Raw genomic sequence first — 23478 nt, forward strand, 5'->3', positions numbered from 1 at the left:
ACACAGTGCAACAGTCACGGCTCGTGGGCAAAGGCTCGCCGCAAGACCGATCGAATATGCACGCCTGCACCGGACATGAGATCGTGCAATACACTCATGTCAGGCCATGCCCATTAGGGAGTTTTTGAACAAAGAAACAGTGTCAGCACAAGTGAGAGAAGCAAAGAGAGTTTTGCATTTGAGTCGGCTACTCTATTTCGCCAACATAGTGCAGCGACTAAAACTTAACACGATAGTTTTGAATTAACAAACGTGGCGGCATCCATCGCAGTGGCGGCTCTTGGCGTTTCGCACATCTGACCTGAGTCCTCATAAATCTGAAGCTATCAAACGCAGTAAATGGTGTCGTAGGTTATTGCTTTCGCTCATTTGATTCAATAAAGCACAACACAACATAACGAAGTTGCAAAAAAAAATTTTACTTTTGCACCTTTGATATTGTTTCATTAAAAGCATTCTTGCATCTCTGCCTCACCAGTATGTGGCAGCCGCAGGCAAACCTGCCATCTCGAGCTCCGCAGTGCAGTGCCACAGCCTTTCTGAAAGCTAGCCTGACGCATCACAAACTTCGGGGCGCACCAAAAACTACCGTATTTACTCACCACCGGATTTTGACGTCGACATTATCTCTTTCCCTTGTGATGGTCGCACCCCGAATTTGTCGCAGCAATATGTCGTGTGCCAAGTCTAGCTAATGATGATTGCGCTTACCATGTGTCGAATGCTACGCGAAGGACTCTTGAAGGCATACCAAGCGGTCTGCACGCACCGAAAATGCTTAAGCAGATGCCCCAGTTTATTCGTTTCATCACTTTCCGCACTTCCGTCAAAGAAAAAAAAAAGAACTCCAACCAAACTTGCCTTGGCTTTATAATTCGTAGGCTTCATAATGGTTTTGGCCAACAACAAAAAAGGCACCTTTCAATTCTTCTCGTCTGCACTCGTGGGCACGGAACAAATCACGCGTGGCAACGATGGTGGCCACGTCTACATTGATGCGTTAGAAGTGTACCCTATTCATACGCCGACGCTTTAAACACAGCTAAGATATTCGACCACCCTTAGCGGAAATGTGCTGTATTAGGACAGCAGTGAAGACAAATGCCGCAGCTTCCGCAGCATGCCCGCCATGTGTTTCTGTCACTGGCAGCTACGCGCGGCCATCTGTTTCTGTCCTCTGGAAGTGAACATGGCTACGTCATTGCCACAAACTTGCAGATATTAACGATATTAATCATTACTGATACGCAAGAAACTGTTTCAATGCACGAAATGTACTCAGGAGAAGAAAAAAAAAAATTGCGTTCAGCTTGCTCCGCTGGCTGCCATTTTTGTTTTGGTGTTTCGCACTGTCACAGTGGCAGCCACCCGATTGTTGGCCTGTTGTCATCCCACAGCAAAAGCGCGAAATTTAACCCGCGTAATGATTGCACCCTTTAATTTGTGAGTAAATACAGTACCTGCACGGTTGTCTTTTCCAATTTTCTTTCTAATTGGACCCCATGTGTTCCCACTGAGCACTTATACATAATAGAGTTTTAGAATGCAGGCCCCAAAGAGCCTTGTGGGTGTTGGCATTGTGGCACGCAGCAGTGAAGTTTTTAGAATAGGGCCTTGCATTTGCGGATAGCGTCTTGCGTTCACAGCGCCACTATGACATCAAAGAAAAGCTATTAGAAATAATTAAATAAAATATACCATTTTATGATAAGAAGAGTAATTTTAACTATCATTTTTCGCATTTAATTGCAATTGAGGTTATTCTATTAGGAGTAACCAATTAGTTGTGCTTTATTTTGACCAACAACTTTACATGCCTTCACCAGTCAAGTTAGGCCGTATTAGGCCTACGAGCCATGAAACCGACAATCGAATTCGGAATCAGAGGTGCCTAATGATTCAATCTTCATAACACTCGCTAGCAGAGAGAAAGCGATAACCGCAGTCACTTCTAGCTTGCGAACTTCACGCCTTACCAAAAAGTTCGAGCCATCGCTTCGATGGGTCCCGACATGTTTGTTGACACAATTTCTTTGAGGCAGCGTCTGTTTGGGGCTCGCGCTAAATCAGGGAAATAGTGTGCCCGCCGCAAAACTCAAAGGCGGTGGCAGTGCGCAGTGGCACATGCACAGTGGCTTTAACGCCATTCCTTTGGGGCCCCTATTCTAAAACTCTCTCATGCCAAAATTAAGAACCTGGGTCATATCCATGCGGGCAGTAAAGTGTGAAACCTCGTTAAACCGTAGATGGCTGGAGCTCAGAAAAAGTATGCATTAAACGGCAGTACTGCTGAACTGAAATAGTGTGAGGTCACCCACTTTCACAGCGCCGTGTTTGTCTCCTTCTCTTCCTGGTCCCGTTCGTTTAGCGCTGTTTGAATTTTATTGTTACCATGCAACACCAACTCGTCCGATCCGCTGCCCTTCTGCGTCACCCACTTACCTGTCAAAAACAGAATTACGAGAGCGTGCGATGAAAGGGTAGAAAACATGCAGTATTTTTTTCGTTTGATGTCACGCTGGCCTTAAACTCGCTTAATCTCTCAGCCAGCTTTTCCGACAGCCCCGCCTTCTTGGCAAACACTCGCACGAGGCTGACGTAACATGCAACTTCTGCCACTGTCGGGTCTCTATCATGTGCGCTGTTGCTTTCTGCGTCGTCCTCATCACTTTGTTGTTTGGCGGCATTTCCGTAATAACAGAGGCAACGTTGGCGTAAAATGCCTGTGCATTAAAAAAAAAAAGGGAAAAGAAAAGAAAATTGCTTCTGCACGGTGGTTACTACTTGAATTGGATTAGGTTCGATGGCGACAGCGAAGTTGCACCCCTACCGGCTTCTTTGTGTCACCGGAAGCCAATCTCCAAGGCCATGCTTCTGTGCCCTGCAATCGGCAACAGCTGTACGAGTGGGAAATACGTCACGGTAGCTATGTTTTAACGTCCCTTTTACTGGCGGCTGTCATCCGGGTGTCACAACTCGAGAATCGAACGTCTGCGCACATGAGATTTTGCAGATTTTGTGCCTGTGCGTGTAGAACAAGTAGTACACACCAACCGTTTGGTGGGCACTCGGCAACTATGGCTTAAGCAGTCAGCCAATACACGGGGTCCAATAGAGGCTGGGCGGGGGCATCTTCGCGACTACGTATTACAGTCAACGACCGTTTTTTCGGACCCTCTAGGGAACGTAAAAACGTCCGAAAATTCAGGCAGTCCGAAAAAATGAATGCATGCAAAAAAACGCACCCTTTTTATTTTTTTCTCAGATCTAGAGGTAAAGGGCCAAGTAACAGGCTTCTGAAACCCTGCCACAGCATCAGTGAAGTGGCTATAAAAAGAGGCGTTCAAAAACTCTGTATGCAGCCGACTGCCGGTTTATTATGTACATGTGCATCGTCGGGCAGCCGGTGTTATTGCTGCAGTGGCTTGAAGAACTTGTTGATTGTTGTTTTGACGGCGCTCCGGTTGCATGCGATCGTATTCGCCTCGATCTGAGCAAGGGTCATGTCAGCACAGTACACCGATGAAAGAGTCAACAGTGCTCGCGTCAACTCGGAGCCTGTAGGTGGCGCAGGCATTGGCTCCTCATTTTCAACATCGGAGTCTTCTGAATCCCCCACAACCCGACGGACTACTTCCTCGTCAGTCAGTTCTGCGCGGAAGTCGAGCTCGATGTCAGCGTCAACAAACTGTTCAAAAGTTATTTCCGTGGGTATGGAAACCCCAGCAGAACGGAGGTCGTTGATCACGTCGTCCGACGGTACTGCTTTCCGCGCTTCGATGCCATCGGCGAGGACGACGAAGACGGAGTGGGCGCCATCGAAGGCAAGCGAAATCCTCAAGTTGTGAACAGTGGAGTTCGCTGACGAGCGTCGAAGTACCTAGGCCTAGCGTCGCAGAGCACACTTGACACAATAGACAACCACACACCACGCTAGCCAAAGTGTGGCCTGCGCAAACAAACAAACAAAATGGCACCGCTCCGGAAACTCTGCCGGAGGCGGAAGTGCGGCGATGAACATAGCCAGCGTGGCCAGACCAAATCGGTGTGTGACGACTAGATTCGGCTAGTTGTGGTTCAAAGCGGTGATATGCTTCGGCTGCAAGTGGATTTCCTTCTCAAGGGTGCTGCGCGAAGAGCCAAAAGACCTTCAGTCTGTCAAAAAGTCCGGAAAATTGGACGGCGGGGGGTTCGAGTGTCCGAAACTTCAGATGTCCTTATACATTGATTCTATGGGGCTCGTGGCAGTGCCGCGAAGACGTCCGAAATATCAGGCATGTCCGAAAATTTCGGCGTCCGAAAATTCAGTCGTTGACTGTAACGAGGTTTGATAGAACAAGTACGGTCAAAGCACGGCTATAGGGTGCAGACACAGCGCTGCAACAATGCATGTACCTCGACTAAGCCCAATTCATGGTTCTGTCAAGATATGACAGTGTTTGATGAATGTTCCGTGCAGACACATTAGGGCCGTTCTTTCTCAAGTGAAATGAAGATTATGTGACCCATGCCTTCGCATACAATTACTGTTGTTCTAGTTGTAAATGACCAATGACTTGAATGTTTATTAATATTATTATTCAAATCGACGTGTTATGTGACCGACTAATGCATGAAAAGCTATATCAACAGATTACTGACCTTGTATTGCTGCTGTAAATTACATTTTAATTTAATTACTTTTCCTTACATATTGCTACAAGCCACATTGGGTATGCACCGAATGCTTCGGATGTTACAATCCTGAACCTTCACAAACTTCTTAATTCAATTTACTTCGAGCAATATTCATCACCAGAAGCATTTTCTCTGCCTCTGGATTACCATGATCCCCAAAGTAATGCTTAAAATCGTGTTTTATTTGTGTCCACGGCTATAGCTGTTTTTCTTGGCACTGTATGGAGTGGCCAGTTGCCCCGTATTGGCTGTTGCTACAGGTTCTGCAGTGTGTGAACTTTGCCAAGATAGCATTTTCTTTGAAGAGGCCCTTTGCTAGAATACTTTTTAAGCAGTCTTCCTGTTGCACATAGCACAGACTGACGGCTGGAGATGCCTCTGACCTAAATCAATGCAGCGATATTGAAAATTTTATTTTATTCACGTAATCAAATCACTACATCGCTGGCGACTGCATCATCACCCAGTGGCACTCGCCAGAACCAACAACGGCGTCACAACTCTACTTTCGCCTCTGGCATGGTGGCATACGTGTGGCCTCCGAGCACAAAAGCTTTTAGCTTTTGTACGCTCGTTAGCAGCTTTGTCACCTTGGTGCATTGTTGTTGCCACACCCTATCTGTTGTCCTGGTGCTGTGCAGAACTAATGAAAAGTGCCACTGTGTAGTTGTAGGTTGCTCGGCCAGCGTCATTAGCACACTGGAGTAACGGGAATCCACAAACACGTGGGCAATCATGGAGTGCAAACTATGTAGGCGCTTCAGGCTCTTACCACGGGCAGCGAGGGGCGTCAATGGGTGTGAGAAGTTGAGGGCATGCATTTTTTTTTCTTGTATTTGAAATTTGTTGGCCGGATAACACTGGAATTCACACCCTTACCTCTGCCATTATTGTTGAATTTATCTTTCCGACCGTTAATCTACGGAAGTGGCGACCGAAAACCGGTGGCTTGAGAAGTGTTCGTGGGCCCTTTCAACCCCAACAGTGATGTACCGACGCGAAAAAGGCCGTCATTATCACTGCTAGCCTGCGAGCTCCTCATGTCCCAAAAGCGCACTCCTCGGCTCGACCACTGATCAATCGCTCGGTGACGAAAGGCAGAAAAAAAAAAAAAAACCTCAAAGGGCGCACCTAGGTTGCATCGTAGGCGATCTCTCTGCTAGGGGCCCCCACCCGGCTGTTTCAAAAAAAGAAAGAAAAAAAAAAGCCACTAAAGCAACGACAAAGACGAAAACACGCGGTGGAAAAATCACAACAGCAGGCAGGCGGAAAAAGAAAAAAATACAGCGCGAAGGCAAAACAGAAACGCAAGAGCGCGCGCGCCCGCGTGAGAGAGAGAGAGGACATGGCGGCGGCTGCTGCTGCTGCTCGGCGGGCGGCCATGTTTCTCCCCGACACGGCGCGCGGGAGGGCAGGCGGCCGAAGCGGGAGCTCCGGCGGCCATTCTCGCCCTCCCGAAGAGCCGCCAGCGAAGCCCGCTTGCCCTCGCCCACCCCCTTCCCCGCATCGACCCTCGCAGCGCGCCGCAAACCGGCTGCGCGCGCCCAGCAGCTACCGGGCCGCGGGCGCCTTCGTGGAAAGTGAAACGGGCAGGAGGAGAGGAGGAGTGACCGTCCAGACGGCCGATTCAGCAACCGCGAGATCGCAGTTCATTTCGTGGCACGTGCATAACAGCGCCGAAATTCGCGGTGGCGAGCCTCAACTTGGGCGCGCAAAGGTGTCGGGCACCGCGGTCAGCAAGGCACATAGCCCGTGCATTCAATCCCCACGAGAGCGATTTTGCACACGACGGCAACGAAACAGATCGGGCGAACAGATCCCATCGTTCGTGCTTGTCGCTCGGTTCTGGAGATCCAGACTTCGTCACTCGTCAGAAGTGCCATGAGCGACTACCCAATAGCGCGAGCCGAAACTAGATGTCAGAAGTCAAGTACTACCGATTGTCGCAGGAAACGCGCCAACGACATTTTTGATATGTGCAAAGGTAAGAACTTACTGCAAGACTTTCAGACATGTTACGCTGCTCCTTACGTAAAACGCATCAACTAAAAATAATGAAGCCCGTCGATTTCGGCGCGTGTTTGCTGCCCTCATACCGGCAACACGTCGCTCAATGTCGCCGCCCGCACTCGCAGGCAAACGCCACATGGCTTGCATGCGCCAGTAGGCGTAACCACGTGGCGCCAAGAACAGACGCGGGGACACCGTCGACGGTCGGGCCAATGCCAACGACGACTCGTTTTGTGACGCTCGTTTTGTGCCGCTTGTTTCAAGCGACGCCACAAGTGCGTCCGTCGAGCAGCGGATCCCCGGGAGAAGATGCAAATGACCCCGCCGCACGTAATCCCCGCCCTTCTGCTCTCGCGTCACGTGACCGCCTCCCTCGCGCCCAGCCTTGTTTGCTTCGCTGACGTCACTCGCCGCGTTCATCGATTGCCACAGCCCACCGTGTGGGGAACGGGGCGTAGAAAGGCAACGATAATGAAACGAGCGCGCAAAACGCCGCCGCCATTGCCGGGGGTGCAGCACGACACATTGCGTTGGACGACCAGTGTGCTCGCCAGTAAACAATACGCTACCCAGTTACAGTCTCGTTGCCTTTTGCGGCGGACGAGGCTCGTGCCAGCGGCTGACAGAAGGTGAGCGTCGCCGCGAGTCCTGTTCGAGCAACACCAACCGTGTCGGCCAGCGAGTGCTTGACGCCTAGCCACGGAATCCCGCAAGCCTTCTCGATTCGGTTTCATTAGACCGGATTGCTGTCATAGCATTTCGCGAACACCGTCGAACGAACTCTGCGATCAGGCACCGCGCACCTGCGCTGTCATCTTTCACGCCTGCGACGATCCCCGAGGGAATTCCCCGGCGCCGCAGGCAGACAAGAATGCCATTCATGTAGCCAGCACTTAAGCCAAGCGCCTGTCCTCCTCTATCCTAACCAACAATCAAATGCCCTTTCTGGAATAAAGTCGGGCCCGCAAACCGCTCCTTCGCCCAATGGGCCAGGCCACTTCAGGGGAGGGTGCCACCAAATGGCGCCAATAACACCGCGCATCCATACGGCCACTGCAACGACCGCATTGCACATTTGCGAACGCGACTACAGGCACTGCTCGCGACGAGGCGATGAATGCGCCCGCTGGACCCCGGACTGTGCCGCCCGCCGTACACCGCAGGCATGGCCGGTCTTCCGGCATTGTTCCCACGAGACGCCGTCAAGGTCGGAGTGGGGGGATACTACCACCGAAACACGTTTCGTCTGCCGGTCGCGAAAGTCCCGCCGCGAAGAAGCCGGTTCCACGTCCACAGAGGGGCGCAGCATGGCTGCCGCAAAACGAAAACACAGAGGCAACGACGCCCCCTACAAGTTCGTTTCAACTCTCAAGCCTTACGGGCATTCCAACAAACGATTTGGTGCTAGCACTTGTGAAATTCAGGGAGCTGTCGAGTATTGGAGCTGGATGAAATAATGAGGCACCATGTGAGGCCTATTCTTCCTCGGTCCACTGTTCGCATATTCGCAACTTTCACGGCCTATAGGGGGCGCCACCTTAAATCCAACATGGCTGTCCGAGAGATTAAGAACTAGAGCAGTCGGTGCAGTGCTGCCGTTGTTTTGCTCGGTGACATGTTTCCCGTCGTCATGCTGAAATGTCTCTTAAGCCCGCTGTCGTTAGCCTGCGTAATTGGTCATATTATGCGAGCAGAACGCAGGATTCGAAGCCTGCTTGAAGGCGAGGAAGTCCTAAACGCTGGTCATCTTGTGTGCTGCGGCATAAAAGCGTGCACGTCGACGTCCGTGACTGTTGAAGGCCTTTTCATATAAACTTCGCGGCTTCGAAACAAATCACACGAGCTGTGGTTTCAGTTTTACCGCGACGGTGTTATTAATGAAGTGAGCGTGCTTTCTATTTGCTATTCTATTAATTTGACCTCTTTGAACGGGTACCATGAACTTTTATACGGTGTGGTGCCCTCTGCAAGTTGTTACTTAGACCGCTTGAATAAGCCGCCGTGCCGAGAAAAAAACCTTCCTGGTGTCGCGCGACCGAAGCCCTTTACATCGACGGCGTGAAAGGCAGCCCTAAAGCAGAGTTTTGCGTGCGAAAATTTCTTGTCTAGTTATCCCTGCCTGTGTTCACAAAGCTAGATGCTGAACACGAGAAGTAAACAAAAAAATATATCTGAACGCTTTTGCGAGCTAATACGATAACCGTTCACCCGTGTAATTTAGTTATTGCGCGTTATGTGTGCTGTGCAAGCTACAGTCTTGCGGTAGTTTTACAGCCTGCGTGAGTCCTACCACGTCTTGCAATAGACAGATCAAGCGATACATAGCCGATATTTACCGGTACGCGGCAATGTGCTCGCTTCCTTCTTCCAGTTATCTTTAGAAAATAATATACACGCACATCAGCTGAGGATTCGCGACGCGAACACTGCACAGTAGTTTAACGTTTGTTGGACTAGGATTTGTTGCTTACGAGTGCAGTCATGCGCGCCTATGCACACGTTGCAGCCGCGAATCGAAGTGGCAGACGAGGTACGAATTCCAGGTCCCTCCACGCCTGCGTCACTTTGCTTCGATGTACAAATGAGAAACTCATCTCTCTGTTCGAAAAATGGTGGAATGTCAAGCCGGCGTTGCAGAGCACGAATGCATGAACGAGAAGAAATTTTGAAGTAGGTACAAGGCTTCACGGAGAATGTTTGCGCTCCAACGTAGCCGCAAAGGCATGAGCGGCAAGAATGCAAGCATCAATCATCCTACAACACATTTGAGTTAAGATTGCGTATTATTTCTTTCCCTGCACGTAATATAGAGCTATGCCTGCGTCTTTATGGAGGTGCGTCTGTTCGCGATTTCAAGTGCTCGGAATCGTCACTTATCTGTCGTATTCCAAAAAAAAGTACTCCGGCATGAAGTGCGCACTGCAAGCCTTCATCGCTCCTGTGACAGCTTTACCAATCCGCAGTTTAATAATCAATTTCTTCCTCATGGATGCAGCCGGCGGGATTGAGTGAAGGCTCACATCACCTACCGCATAACTACCGCTCGGCACCCATTGCTGCCTGCACGCAACAAATACGGTTACTTCTATGTTTGCTCATTCTGAGCATGTTAACTGTCCTTCAGGATCCCACGGGAGCTTTGAACGCGTTAAAACATCAACCAAAAGTGAAGTAAAAGCGCACACAACACCAATGCGCTACCCGAACGGGCGGCAGCCAGCGGCGAGTATAATCTTTCGATTGTTTCCGGCCGCCGCCGCACGACGGCGCCACCATACGTGAAAGTTGCGAATAGCCTTCACGTCTGATCGACGAATCCTGTTCACAAACGAGACAAATTGAAGAAATGGCCGCACATATCGTAGAGGGCGCCTCTCACTAGGCCACATAGCAAACTTTGGTTACTTTTTACGTGCCGTTAGTGAGCGTCATAACGCGAGAATTTTTTTAATCGGCTCATTATTAGCAGAAACAAATATTCCAAGTGCTGCGGGCCCCTGATTTCAGGAGGCGAGCTTCATCGCCAACATCCACTCTTTCCACTTGCCGCCGCCTAGCCTATTGCAACCAAAACTATCCCTGCATTCTCCCACACCGGAAATGACGCATATGTCGCGGGTCCCACTTTTTTCTCCTCCTCGCGTTTTTGCTGAGCGGCGCACCTCCGGTGGCGGTCTCGCGCGCGAGAACACGCGGCCAGTGCCACACACGAGCACCTCGACTGACGCACGGCGCTGGAGCCCGGTTGAAAATGGCAGCTACTTTCGTTTTCTGCGCGCGCGACTGCACGACGTGGGAACAAGCAGACGAAGCGGAAGTACCTCCCTCTTGCTACGGCACGAAGTAAAACAAGGCTTCGGCAGTCATTCGGTTAGTAGGTTATTATTGCAATAGCCGTTACACGCACACTCCAGGCGCATTGCCGTCAATGAAGACCACTTCTGTCTAGTCATAGTGGAGTCCAGAATACGAGGGAAAGCCTCCCCAAAATTTTCAGACATGAACTTCCTAAGCTTTAACAGCAGGTATCGTCGACACTCTCACCTGTTTAGAGCACACACAGTGCCTATTAGCAATCCCCATGAGGTATTACAACCACATTCGAAAATGTGATTAGTGAACAATTACTGGCCTATGCAGGTAACTGAGAAATTAAAAAAAGTTATTGACCATTTTTGCATAGCTTTCCTTTCAAGCTTTAACTCGCACAAATACAGTGTACAAAACGAGCAGCCCTCTCGGTGCATCCTCTGCCGCCCTGCAGGTATTTTATTCACTAAAATTGCTGTTTAAAAATTTTCGTCCACATTTTCTTTTTTTTTTAAGGACAAGCAGCAACACTGAAACCTCGCTGAATGCACACAGCGGATGGAAGGGCAGTGTTGTAATGATGCAAACAGTCTGCACTGAAAATTGTTACTCCTGCGACTTGGTCCTCATATGAACACTTGGAGGAGCCACACTCTGTGAGGCCGATGTTTTACGTGCCACTACTATCCAGCCATGCCATGGCCAACATTAAAATGAGGAAATAAATGCCGAGCAGCCCAACTGAACACGCGATTGCTAAGGTGCCATGTGGCACAACCGTGATCACCCACCAAACTCAGGCTCTCAAAGTAGTGTGGGCTGTTACAGCTGGTCTCGTCAATAAACTGGTTACCGAAAAAAGTAATCGTAGCAAGTGTTGCCGAGTAAGAAAGGGAATCGGTGAATTACAAAACTACCAAAAAGTGTAATTTGTTATAGTAAAGTCTGTTCTCAACTGACTGAATGGTTTTGCTTACGTATTTTTTGCACAACTACACCAACAAGACGAGAAAATTGGCTGGTGCTCACTCGTTTCAACAGTCAATCAGGTCAAGGCACTCGGTGCAGGCAGGAGGAAAGAAGCAAGCATTTCTCAATGCTAGTAAAAGAAGCTGCCTCCATAAAGCCCGGCCCAAGACGAGGCAAGCAGTCTCCAACCTGTTATGGCCGACTAACGAGGCCTGCCACCTTTCAGCGATGCCCAACTACTTCCGTGTTCCACGACAACAAGTGGCACTCACCCGCGGAATCTGGCGTCCCGACTTCTTCATCTCCTCCCGGTACCACTGCGTGAAGGTGATGTAGGCCGTGGTGGCACGCTTGGGTGCCGGCACTCCGTCCTTGTTCACCTTGGGCTTCTTGTGCTTGAGCTTGCCGCCGGGGCCGACGACGCCGGCACCGGCGCCCATGTGACCCATGTAGCCCACGTGGTGGTGGTGCTGGTGCTGGTGGTGCAGCGCAGCGGCGGCCTGCTGGTGCGCCGCCGGAGCGTTCCCGTGCTGGTGCTGAAGGTGCTGGTGGTGGTGGTGGTGGTGGTGATGGAGCGCGGCCGCCGAGCCCCCACCACCACCGCCCCCCGATGAGGCGGACGACGAGGTGGAGTTGGCGCTCGCCGTCAGCTGCGACATCTGGAGGCCCGCGGCGGCAGCCATGTTGGCGGCCATGTTGGCCGCCGAGCCCATGGACAGGTTGAGCCCCGTGGGCAGCATGGGCAGCTGCGCCATGGCCGGGTGCAGCTGGCCGCCGCCAGCGGCCGACACCACGGCCGCGTGCTGAGCCATCGCGTGGTGGTAGTCGTAGTCCGCTGGGTCGGCGGCGAGAACGTCAGTGAGCACTGTTCCGCCTACGCGGGCGTGTCCTCTCGCACGGGACAACAACTTAGCCGTAAAAAAAAGGGGGGGGGGCAGGGATGCGGGGGCGCAAGACCAAAGGAGGAAAGCGGGAGACCCTCTATTCACCTTTTTTCGAGTATAGCTCGCTGTTCTGGCGCCAATCATCAAGCTGCTGCCCAAAGTACTTCCCGCGACTTCCAGCTGGGTGTACAAACGACAGGGTTGGAGCACGCATGACGCCGCCTAGCGTCGACACAGCACACACACACACACGCAAGCATCCAGCACGCGCGCAGCACTTACCCAGCAACATGGTACACTAGAGCCGCAGCAGCAGGCGCTTTGTTTCGCGCTGCGGCCCCCAGTATGGGCGCGAGTGGAAGGGCGACATTGGGAATCCCGATTCGGGAGGCGAGCGCAAAATGGATGCGCCGGCGGCAACAGCAGCGCGCGCCGCTTCAATGGCCCCCGCTGCACCGTTTTAGCGAGGGGCCGATCAATAAGGCCACGCCGGGTGGGGGAAAGAGAAATGGCGAAGGGCCACGGCGGCCTCCTCGCTCGATATTGCTGCCGGGCATGCGAAGCGCACGACCATCTCGATGACGGTCACATCTCTCCAAGTAACTTTTGAACAGTGCCTAAATGTGCCCAAAGATGTCGGGCGTGGTTCCAGTAGCTGTACCACCGTATTCTGCAGAGAGAACACAGAGAAGGCGGGAGATGCAAGTTCAAGACGACGAGCAAAACGAGAACAAGGTAAAAACGGGAGCCAACGTTCGAGAACTTGTCGTTTCAAGCCTCGAAAAGTCCACCTGTCGAAACGTCAGCTGCCGCTTTTACCTTGGTCGCATTTTGCTCATCTTATTCTCCAGAGAAATTCAAAGGAGAGCCACGAAAGCTTTCTGCAAAATAACATATGCCTGCGAAAAGACTCCAGTGGCTATGTTATTTGCAGAACAGCCCTCTCAACCACAGGAACACCGAGAACTCGTGTCGAGCCGAACTGGCCCCTTTAGCGGCTGTGCTCTTGGCGCATTATTTTCATTTTGCGAAATCCGCGGAAGGCCCGTGCAGCGATGAAAGTACGGCATGCGCACCGGCAACTTCGTAATATCCCTGCGGGCACGAGAACAAAGGCGAGCTATACTGCAAGGTTTGCCCCAAGGACACAGTTTTCGTGGGTACGTTCGCACTTACGATGACTTCCTTTAGACACAAGCACCAGCTGAGACAAGGAACACAATATACCGCGACTATTTCACCGACTTCACTCTTGCCAGTGTGGCCTACTAAGGAACTCGTCTTAAATTCTTCGAACCACTCCGCAGGGGCGGACTGCCCAAAGTCATCTTGGAGCAGCTTGGACCAGACTAATGTTGAATTCCAATGGTAGACTCCGAACGGAGCGCGCCCTTCCGACCGAGATCGCTCTCGTCAAATCTGCGCATGGAATGCGTGTGCTCTCCTCCCAGAGGCGCTTTCCTCCTCGATGCCTTTTCTCCTTGGCGGACGGGCCGCAGCATTCTATGGAGGCGCGTCATTTTGGGCCATTTGCAGGGCCCAGTGATGTTGAAAATTTTGAGAAATGCTGATAACCGCATGGACAATGCTCAAGGCAACGTTTATGAGGAGCTTGGGTTTTTCCTAAAGCCGTATGAACGGGGCATACTGATGTAAAATGTGCTTTGCGGCGAGTTCGATACTGCAGACAATTTTTCTGCCCCATGATGAGATGCTTTACTTTGTGCGTCTGAACTAGTATTGCTTGTGGCATATCCCTATGCGTGTGGCTTATTAAGCGAACACCTTAGATTTGTTTCAAGGTCTCGTTGTGAGGTACTGAAAATACCACGTGACCAAAGAAAGGCCGGAAGCGAACCAAAGCATGTCCAGCCGTGTATAAGAGATGATTACTGATTAGCAAAGTTAATCATTGATTATTTATTGTTTTAATGTCGATTAAGGTGTGTTAAGCAGGAATAAGGTGCGATAAGTAGAACTAGGTTGGATTAAGGAGCATTAGGGTGGATGAAGGAGGATTATTGTGGATTGAGGATTAACGTCCACGAAGGTGGATTACGATGAAAAACCTTGCAGTGCTAAACATTATTGCCTGCAGAATATTTCTTGCATTACTATTTCATGACCACAATCATGATTGATTGCTCAACCGTCGTAATGAAATCGCATTGATGCAATGATTTCAGCTCGTGTTAAATCAATAAAAAAGTTTCCCCACAGAACAAAACCGCAGAAAGGTGTTTTTAAAACATTCCCTATTAATGCGAAGATTCCCGGCCTTCGCCTACACGTCGATATCAACAGAAAGCGCGTGCGATCATGTGAACAACCCCTCCACATTGCCCATGTTCGTGAGAAAACCGAATAATCGTCGCCCACTCTTTCGTGCGTGGAAGTGCAGTTCAAAGCAAATACCAAAAATCCAAGGTGTCCTCAGTTATCGCCTAAGAGACGCGAATGCGAAAGCCTTGTAAAGCCTACTGTAACTCACCTTAATCCACCGTTATCGGTCCTAATTTTCCTTCAACCCTAATCGACCTTAATTATCTTTCATCAGCCTTAATCCACCCTACTTCTCTTTAGTACGCCTTAATCATTGTTCACGCACCTTAATCCTCTTAATCTTCCTTCATCCACCGTGATACACCTTCATTCTTGTTCATGCACCTTAATCCGCCTCAATACACCCTAATCAACTTTAATCTTCCCTAACCCACCTTAAAGGACCCGAAACAGTTCGGACAAATTTTGAAGACGCGCAGGGTACAGCTTAAGTAGAACATCCACACCACAATTTAAGGGAAGCGTTACGTATTAATGGAACCACAAGCGATTACAAGTTGCCCTCCTCCCTTGCCATGCTTTTCCTCCTAAACTCGTTCGCCCAGCGATCCGCCTTTACTGGTTCTGCGTCACGATGCGACGCCACATCATCCACTTCCGGTTGTTTTGGAACCCGCCCCCACGAAACCTCTCCGCTAGCCGCTTGGCCGTCAACCCCAAGCGACAGCTATCGAAGCAGCGTGCGTTGCGAGCATTCTGTCACAGCGCCGAACGTGTCTGGTATTCCGGTAAGCACACACTGGCTGAACGTTTCGACGGAACGGCGGAGGCATAAACTCAAGCCGATGAAGGAACTTTAGCGTAGACGTACGTGAGTTGCCTGATCGGTCTCCACGGTCCAGCCACCCGTGGTACAGAGCTTAACCAGCCAAAGAGCTAATATTTCTCTAACCAAATGCAAAACATGTTAAACATTTACACAAACAACGCGTTAACGATTCCACTGCAGCAAAAAATTTACACCAGCAAGCGAAGAATACATATTGTTATTGCTACTGTGTCTGGATGAGCTTTATGCCACCAGGTGGCTGCACCGTGCAGACCATTCGCATTTGTGCTTCTGTTCATCCCATGAAACGACACGCAAGGGGATACGGCCAGGCACTGTCCCGTTGCGCTTACCCTAATACCGGACTCGCGAAACGCTATTGCGTTATTAGAGTTTTAGCAGTTCCAAGTTAACGTACGGTAAGTGCGGTAATACCCTTCCGGTTGAGGATTGCGCATGCGCTAACTTTACCGTACGGCATATTGGACGGTAAGAAGTCGGTAAGGCTCGGCTGGCACCGCGTTTCGCGAGCCGAGCTGCACCAAGCCAAAACAGTGAGAAGCTGGTGTCGGCCACAGAGTCCACGACGTGCATGTTCAAGTCTCGTGTGCGTTTTTCACGATGATAGGACCAAGGCACGAGTTAACATTAATTCATCTGCTGCGACACGACGAAGTAGCAGCAAGGCAGCCCTTTTAACCGGGAGGAAACTTCGGTTGAACTGAACCCTACCGTACCCTTGAGTTAAGACAGACAGACAGACAGACAGACAGACAACGAACTCTATTTAATCCTGAGGAGCTACCAGGACCTCCTAACGGGAGGCCATTGTAGCCGCTGGCCGCGCCCACGTAAAGGACAGAACGCCGTGACGCTCCGCTCTTTCTGGGCCCTCTGGATAGCCTGGGCTTGCTTTCGGAGTACCGTGCTTCTGATGGCCTCCTCCCATTCGGCTTCGCTGGAGAGGAAGTCGTTAGGCAACGCGGGACATCGCCAGAGCATGTGAGCCAATGAGCAAAAGGTTTCAGTGCAGTCGGGACAACTAGGGTCCACATCCGAGTACATCCTACTGAGGAATCCCCGCGACGGGAAAGATCCCGTCTGCAGCATTCTAAGTGTAGCTGACTGACCTCTACTGAGCTTCGGGTGAGGCAGAGGATAAATTCTCCGACCAAGTTGGTAATGTTTAGTGATTTCATTAAATGTGAGGAGTGGATCGTTCTGCTGAGGCCCTTCCTGCCCCTCCGGAGCCTCCATACCGTCGCGGCGCGTGAGTTCTCGCGCACGGTCGTGGGCAAGCTCGTTGAGGTTTGGGAATCCGTCGAGAACGTTCGTCCCCACGTGTGCGGGGAACCACGTGATATAATGAAAACCGGGGTAAGCCCTTTTCTCTAAAATAGAGGCCGCTTCTCGTGCGAGGTTACCCGACTCGAACGCTCTGATTGCGTCTCTCGAGTCGGTGTAAATGTAGGAACGCTCTGTATCACACAAGGCCAGCGCAACCGCAATTTGCTCTGCTGTACTCGCGGTGGCCGCTCTGACCGAGGCCGAGGACCGAAGCACCCCCCGCCCGTCTACAACCGACAGCGCGAACACTCTCCTGTTCCCGTACTGCGCCGCATCGACAAAGAGCGCGGAGTCTCTGTCATCTCTAACTTTCTTCAATATGGCTCGCGCACGGGCTTTACGTCTACCCTCGTTATGCTGAGGATGTACGTTCCGCGGGAAGGGCCTCACCAGGTAGGTTGCCCTCATTTCTCGTGTCAATGTTATACGCCGGTCCTCCATTATCCTAGGAGCCATGCCAACCTCGTCGAGAATTCGCCTGCCAGCTTGGGTCGACGATAGCCTAACCACCTGGGCAGTGACCTGTGCCTCTATGATCTCGTCTATTCTATTGTGCATACCGAGTTGATCTAGCCTGTCGGAGCTCGTGGCAATAGGCAAGCCTAGCACTTTCTTGATGCTCTTGCGCATGAGTGTATTTAATTTGGTCTTTTCCGTTTTTGTCCACACTAGAGCCGACGCCACATAGTTAATATGGCTCATGAGGAACGCGTTGTACATCCGAAGGAGATTGTCTTCACCTAACCCCTCCTTTCGGTTGGACACCCTAGCAATTAGCCGCAACATATCCTCTGTTCTGGCTGTAACGTGGGTAATTGTTCTGGCATTACAGCCCCTCGCGTCTATGAGCAGGCCTAGGATCTTGACTGAGTCGACTCTGCGAATTTTCTGCCCATTATTCGCGTATAATGCCACGGGTAGCTGGTTGAGGGGTGTCAGACCCCGAACCCCTTGCCTTGCGGGTCTGTAAAGCAACAGCTCCGATTTACTCGTAGACAGCTTGAGACCCGTGTCCGCGAGGTAAGCCTCCGTCTCGTCCAAGGCCGCTTGTAGAGCTTGCTCCATTTCAGCTAGGGAGCCCCTTGGGCACCAGATCGTGATGTCATCTGCGTAAAGTGCGTGATCTATGCCCTGGAGGCCGCCCAGCCTATCTGATAGACCCTTCATGACTATATTGAAGAGCAGTGGCGAGATGACTGATCCCTGAGGGGTACCCCGAGCTCCTAATTCGTACACGCTCGACCGAATCTGCCCCACCTGAATAGTAGCAGTTCTATTCATGAGAAAGGACCTGACGAAGGCCTGGAATTTGACTCCCAGGCCTATCCCGAAAAGCGAAAATTATCTCAAAGAAAAACAGAAAATAAGAAAAGGCATAAAAAAGCACTTCATGTTGGTGGCGCCATAGAGTGACTCAGAGTTTACTTAGAGGGGACGCAGAGTTTTTATAGCAGTAACTATATTCTACTTGTCTGCTGGTGTAAAGGGCCGGCAGCGGTGCAAATGACAACACTCCTATATTTATATGTTGCTTAGACAAAAACACCTATGTAACAAAAATATGTTTCAGGTGTTGCAGGACAAAGTGTCACAAGAGGTCGCTACTGGCCTTGTGACTGGCGTCTTCGTTTGCCATAACCCGGCACTTCCGTAAAGAATGATGTGAGAGTGGACAATCTAAACCTTTCTAGTATTTGCCCAAATGAATATTTCGCGCTCTGTACATAGTTATTGTATTCTCCAAGGCCCCAATGTTGGCCACTATCATCATTATCACGTTACCGTACGCATCGAGCGGCACACGCAGCTAAAACGTATTCGGTCATCGCAGTAGGTTGGTACGGAACGGTAATACCGTACCGTATACCGCACGTATCGTGTCGTGATACGGCACTGCTAAAACTCTCTAGTAATCTTCCGGTGTAAAGTGACGGCCGCAATCGCGCAAATCCTGGCACCCATCGGATAGCGGCAGTCCGATGCGCTGCAGCCAGTCCGCTCGTCTACTGTCTTGCAGAGGGACATGATGTCGCAGCTTGACATATTGCCAGTCGCTACCTTTGCAGTCCACAACGCAACGAAGTCGAATCATAGCGCTCGCGAAAAGACAGACCGACACTGACGGCGGAGCTCTCGTCAAAGACGGAGCATGTTGTAACACAAGCAGACGACACTTGCTGTGTGCCGCAAGTGCTTAAAGGGACACTAAAGCGAAACAATAAATCAGTTTCGACTAATGAAGCATTGTCTGAGAACCCTGCAGGCAGTCACTTAAAAAATGTAGTTTATTAGATGAGAAAATGAAGGTCCAAGTATCAGTATTTGAATTTCACGCCGAAACACCAGCGCCGGTACGTCAGCGTGACGTCAGGGATTCCAAAGCATGTTTTCGCATTTGGGCCGCGTTGGCTGAATAAAGGTTCCCGAAACTTGCCGTGTTTAATATTTGGTTCCTTTAGAACACGATGTAGTCAATCTGCACCGCTACATATAATTAGTCGGCCCTAGAAGATGTCATCAAAATACAAGACGTCACAGCCACTAGGTGCAGAAACTTAGGTAGGCGTCGCCACCCGTATTTAGTTCTTACGCTTTTTCTGGCATATCAAACGTCTTATCGTTGTAAGAGTGGTCTTTTGGTGTTGTAGAACGGTAATTTACTGATGCAGAAGAAATCATTTTTCACTTTAGTGTCCCTTTAAGTGTACTGAAAAATTGTTCTTGTGCATTCCCTTTATGTAACTTTCTGGCCTTCCGGGGTCGCGTGATATTTTCTGTTCACACCGCGACCTTGAAACCGAGATCTAAAGGCTTTCGCCTTAAAACTTTAAAGCTAGCGCTCACCACATGCAATACCAAGGGTATACTTGCCACAAATTTTTTTCAGGGCCTGCTATCATTGTATGACTGACGCACAAATCGACGTAAGCTGAAAACTATAGCTCCTCTACAAGCCGCTATTTCAATTTTCAGTAAAACAGGTAACGTATCCTAATAACGAAAAAGTCGATCGAGAGGCTGTATCATCGCTCAGAATTCTTCCCAGCGGAAAACTACCTATGGTGCTGCATTTCCGACTGAATAACAACAGTTAGCGACGTACGAGGTCATGGAGTTGCACCAGAATATTAAGCATACTGAGGACAACCTCATTTTTATGCAACGTATCAATTGCCGCAGCAAAAACTCCAGTGAGCCGGCCGGGAAGATTAACAAAAAAATGCAGCATTAGGGGATGCTTTGATACGAGCAATAAGAACGACGCCTCACCTCGCAAACATTGTTCTTTGTCAGAACAAAGCTTTTCGGCCAATATTATGCAGCCACTGCTTCCTGCACAAGCCATCACGCTTTCCTTGTGGTATCACAAATATTGCATAACAATCTTCAGGCTTCTTGCTGCAGTTATATGCGCAACAGCACGGCATAGCGCTAACACAGAGAACAGGAAACACAGCGTACAACGTCCGCTACAGCGAGCTAAAGCCAAGCCGAGGAGAAAAAATGGTGCGGAGGAAAAAGAAAAACAAGCAAAAGGAAAGATCTGCGCGTTTCCAAGGGCAACGACAGGGAGACCAATGGTCGTGCAGAAAAACGGGCGCAAGGGGCGAGGAGGCCGCGTGGCGGTACTTTCAAATTATCAAGGGACTTTGGGCGGATCTAGAGTTACTGTACATCGCTCCCTGCGGCACTGCAGTCACTGACCCACCTCGGGAATGACGGAAAGTACATGGATCTGTCTGATCTTCGTGCTTGTGGCTTTGTATATTACGCTTCATGTGCCTTCATTGTCGTAAATTTCGGAGCAATCTGTACTTTTCGAAGTGCAGAACACGCTGCGAACACGTAAATCGCTACTAATTGCAACGATTGAGCTTGTCGAGGTGGCCAGGTCGAAACGCGCCAAGCGTCTCAAGGCATGGTCGCGATAAATTCGGAAGGGCGTTTCACATCGCTCGCCATGCATGCGTCCGTGGCGAAATGATTTCAATATCAGGCCTCTGCTAGAGGTCCTGTGTCGGACAATTTTAATGTTTTTGTATAATTATTTACTGCGCGGTACATTGTTGAAAATGACGAGCCGGGAGGACGAAGTTTAGGCAAATCCATGTACTTCCCATAATTCCCATGCTGGTACAACCGCTCCCATAGCAGCTCCCGTAGACACTAGCGACAGAGCTACCTCTAGTAATTATTGTATGAAACTGTATGCCCTGCGGGAGCCATATACAGTGACTCTAGGTGGACCGGGTAGACCTCATCACCATCATCTGGACCATCCCGTCGTACCGTGCGTTTGCTTTTCTTCCTTGTCGGAAGAATCCTCACAAGGACTTGGGAACTTATAGTGGTCGAGTCGGAGCTGTCACCATTCAGGAGCAGGAACAAAAATGCACGGCGTGACACAGCATCCATGGCTGCCCGGGACCGGAAACAGGCGACTATGACAGGAAGTAGAGGCCGGCGAAGGAAATATTTTTGCTCCGCAGGGCGATCCGGAATCGGTGGCTGGTCCCACTACGCCATTGGAACACACAACCCACGCTCTCATTCTGCCACTGGAATAGGATTGCTCGATACTGAGCGGGAAAAAAAAAAAAAAAAAAAACGATCTGGACCTACCATTGGAATTCAACGCAAATTTCATCTTAGAGCAGGCCAATCTAAATTTTGGTGGAATAATGGAATATAGCAGCTCACTTCCAAACCACGACGAAACAAACCAACACGAGCACTATACTGAAAATGTCTTAAGCTGAATTTCGAAGATCTTTCCAATACTGAAAGCGTCTATAGTGCATGCAAATTTTGGTATTAGTGCCTGTAGATATTTAATTGGCGATATATAGCTTTAACATAATGGATGTATCTCGTCTTTTGGCCGAGCCTATAAATCCTTTCCGCGGTCACACCAAGGCGGCCGTCGCCAAACGTGCCCACGATTACTTCCACGTCTTTGCCGGCAAATAGCCGAAGCACGCACTAACCGCCAATCTGGGCCGCACGAGTGCTCGTGGCCACAGAAGCCCCAAGAAATAAGGCTACTAAATATAAATGCACGAAGCATTGTTAACAAGCACGAACCATTCGAATGCCCGACTTTAATACACGACCCTCACGTGGTTGGCATCACGGAGACGTGGTTACAACGAGACATTTAAAATCAAGTTTTCCCGAATTCTTTTCATGTCATACGTGATGACAGGACAACAAGGGGCGGTGGCGTTGCCTCGTTAATCAAGAACTCAATAAGTACGAACCACTTCCCGTCATTGAGGATCACGAGAGCATTTAGTGCAAATTATTTATCGATAGATTCGTTTTAATAATTGGTGTTATTTATCGTGCCCCTGGCAGTTCCTCAGAGTTTCTTCAGAAGCTTGATGATTACATTGTAAGCATAACAAACATAGTAGGTTAATACTAATGGGCAACCTGCCTGGTGTTGATTGGAACGCACGCATATCCACGCGGTCTGTATGCTGGAAATAATGGCAAAACATAGCCTAATTCAAGTGTTAAATGAACCAACGCGAATACAGGGTCAGTGCCACTCGATACTTGACCTGGTATTTTTATCGGAAGACAGCTTTAATTGCCAAATCAATGTAGAAAATGGAATATCGGACCATAAAACCATAGCAGCCACCCTTAGGGTAGACGATAAGGGTTTTGCCAAACATTGTAAGACGCATGTGCTAAATTTTCAAGGGCAGATGACATCAATACTCGATCATCTAGAGCTAGCTCTTGACAGGATACCGCAGGAAAATGATGTGCAGCGTCTTTGGACACACTTTAAGTCAAACAGTTGCAGATTGTGTATCGCAGTTTGTACGTGTCAGACGAAAACGCGTTTAAAAGGCAAACCCGTGGATCACTAGAACCATTATCCACTTGAAACGCCGACTACGGCGCGCCCGGCAGGCAACGCCAAGAAACCCTGATACGATATCTGTTCTTAGCGCGCAGGTTCGAACTAAAAGGGCAACTTTCTTTTCAACTACTTTGACCAATTAGATGCTCAATAGTCCGGACAGATTACGGAGACATCTGACCGGTTCGAAACCAGTTATAACTGCAGTCCGCGTGGATGATAGCACTTGTGGCAAAGGAATTCGATCACTGCTACTTCTGCGCAGTGTCCTCGCCTGGTCAAATCGACCTACGGGGGGAATCACGGGACACCTGCGGAGACGAAGTTCAAATTTCCAAGGAAGGAGTATTAGAGCTCCTATTGAAACTAAATTGTAAGAAGTCATCAGCAGCCAGAAGACATACCTAATGAACTCCTTGTACAAATTTTTCGGGCATCATTAAGACACCGGTACTTTACCTGATGATTGGAGGGTAGTGCCGATCTTCAGAGGAGGAGACAGATTCAACGTGAACAATTACCGTCCTATTTCTATTACATGTACTGTTTGTAAATTGTTGGAACACATCCTCTGCAAGTATGTAACAGATTACATGGAAACGAAAAAATCCATGCTAAACAACACGGATTTCGCAGGCACCTCTCCACCGTGACCAGGCTGTTCGAGACTTTGCTTCAGCCATAAACAATAAAGAAGACACAGATGTCATAGCCTTGAATTTTTCCAAGGCATTTGACAGGGTTTGCCATTCAAAACTTATGCGCAAGCTTTATGACGCTGGTCTTAGTCC

General features: G+C 49.8%; 1 protein-coding gene across 6 annotated transcripts in view; it reads right to left on the reverse strand.

The window, feature by feature from the left end:
- The window catches only part of LOC142584627 (uncharacterized), a 105343-nt gene that overhangs the window by 55345 nt on the left and 26520 nt on the right, over window positions 1-23478 (reverse strand). For 3 of the 6 annotated variants that reach the window (XM_075694776.1, XM_075694779.1, XM_075694778.1), the window contains 2 exons: window positions 12456-12530; window positions 11739-12301 (listed from right to left, as the gene is read on the reverse strand). In XM_075694776.1, coding sequence (XP_075550891.1) covers window positions 11739-12301; window positions 12456-12530 — 638 coding nt within the window. Of the gene's footprint in view, window positions 1-11738; window positions 12302-12455; window positions 12531-12632; window positions 13021-23478 lie in introns of all 6 variants that reach the window. The other 3 variants (XM_075694775.1, XM_075694774.1, XM_075694777.1) reach the window with 2 other exon arrangements.

Source organism: Dermacentor variabilis, chromosome 6 (assembly GCF_050947875.1).
Source record: "Dermacentor variabilis isolate Ectoservices chromosome 6, ASM5094787v1, whole genome shotgun sequence".
Classification (NCBI taxonomy): Eukaryota; Metazoa; Arthropoda; class Arachnida; order Ixodida; family Ixodidae; genus Dermacentor; species Dermacentor variabilis.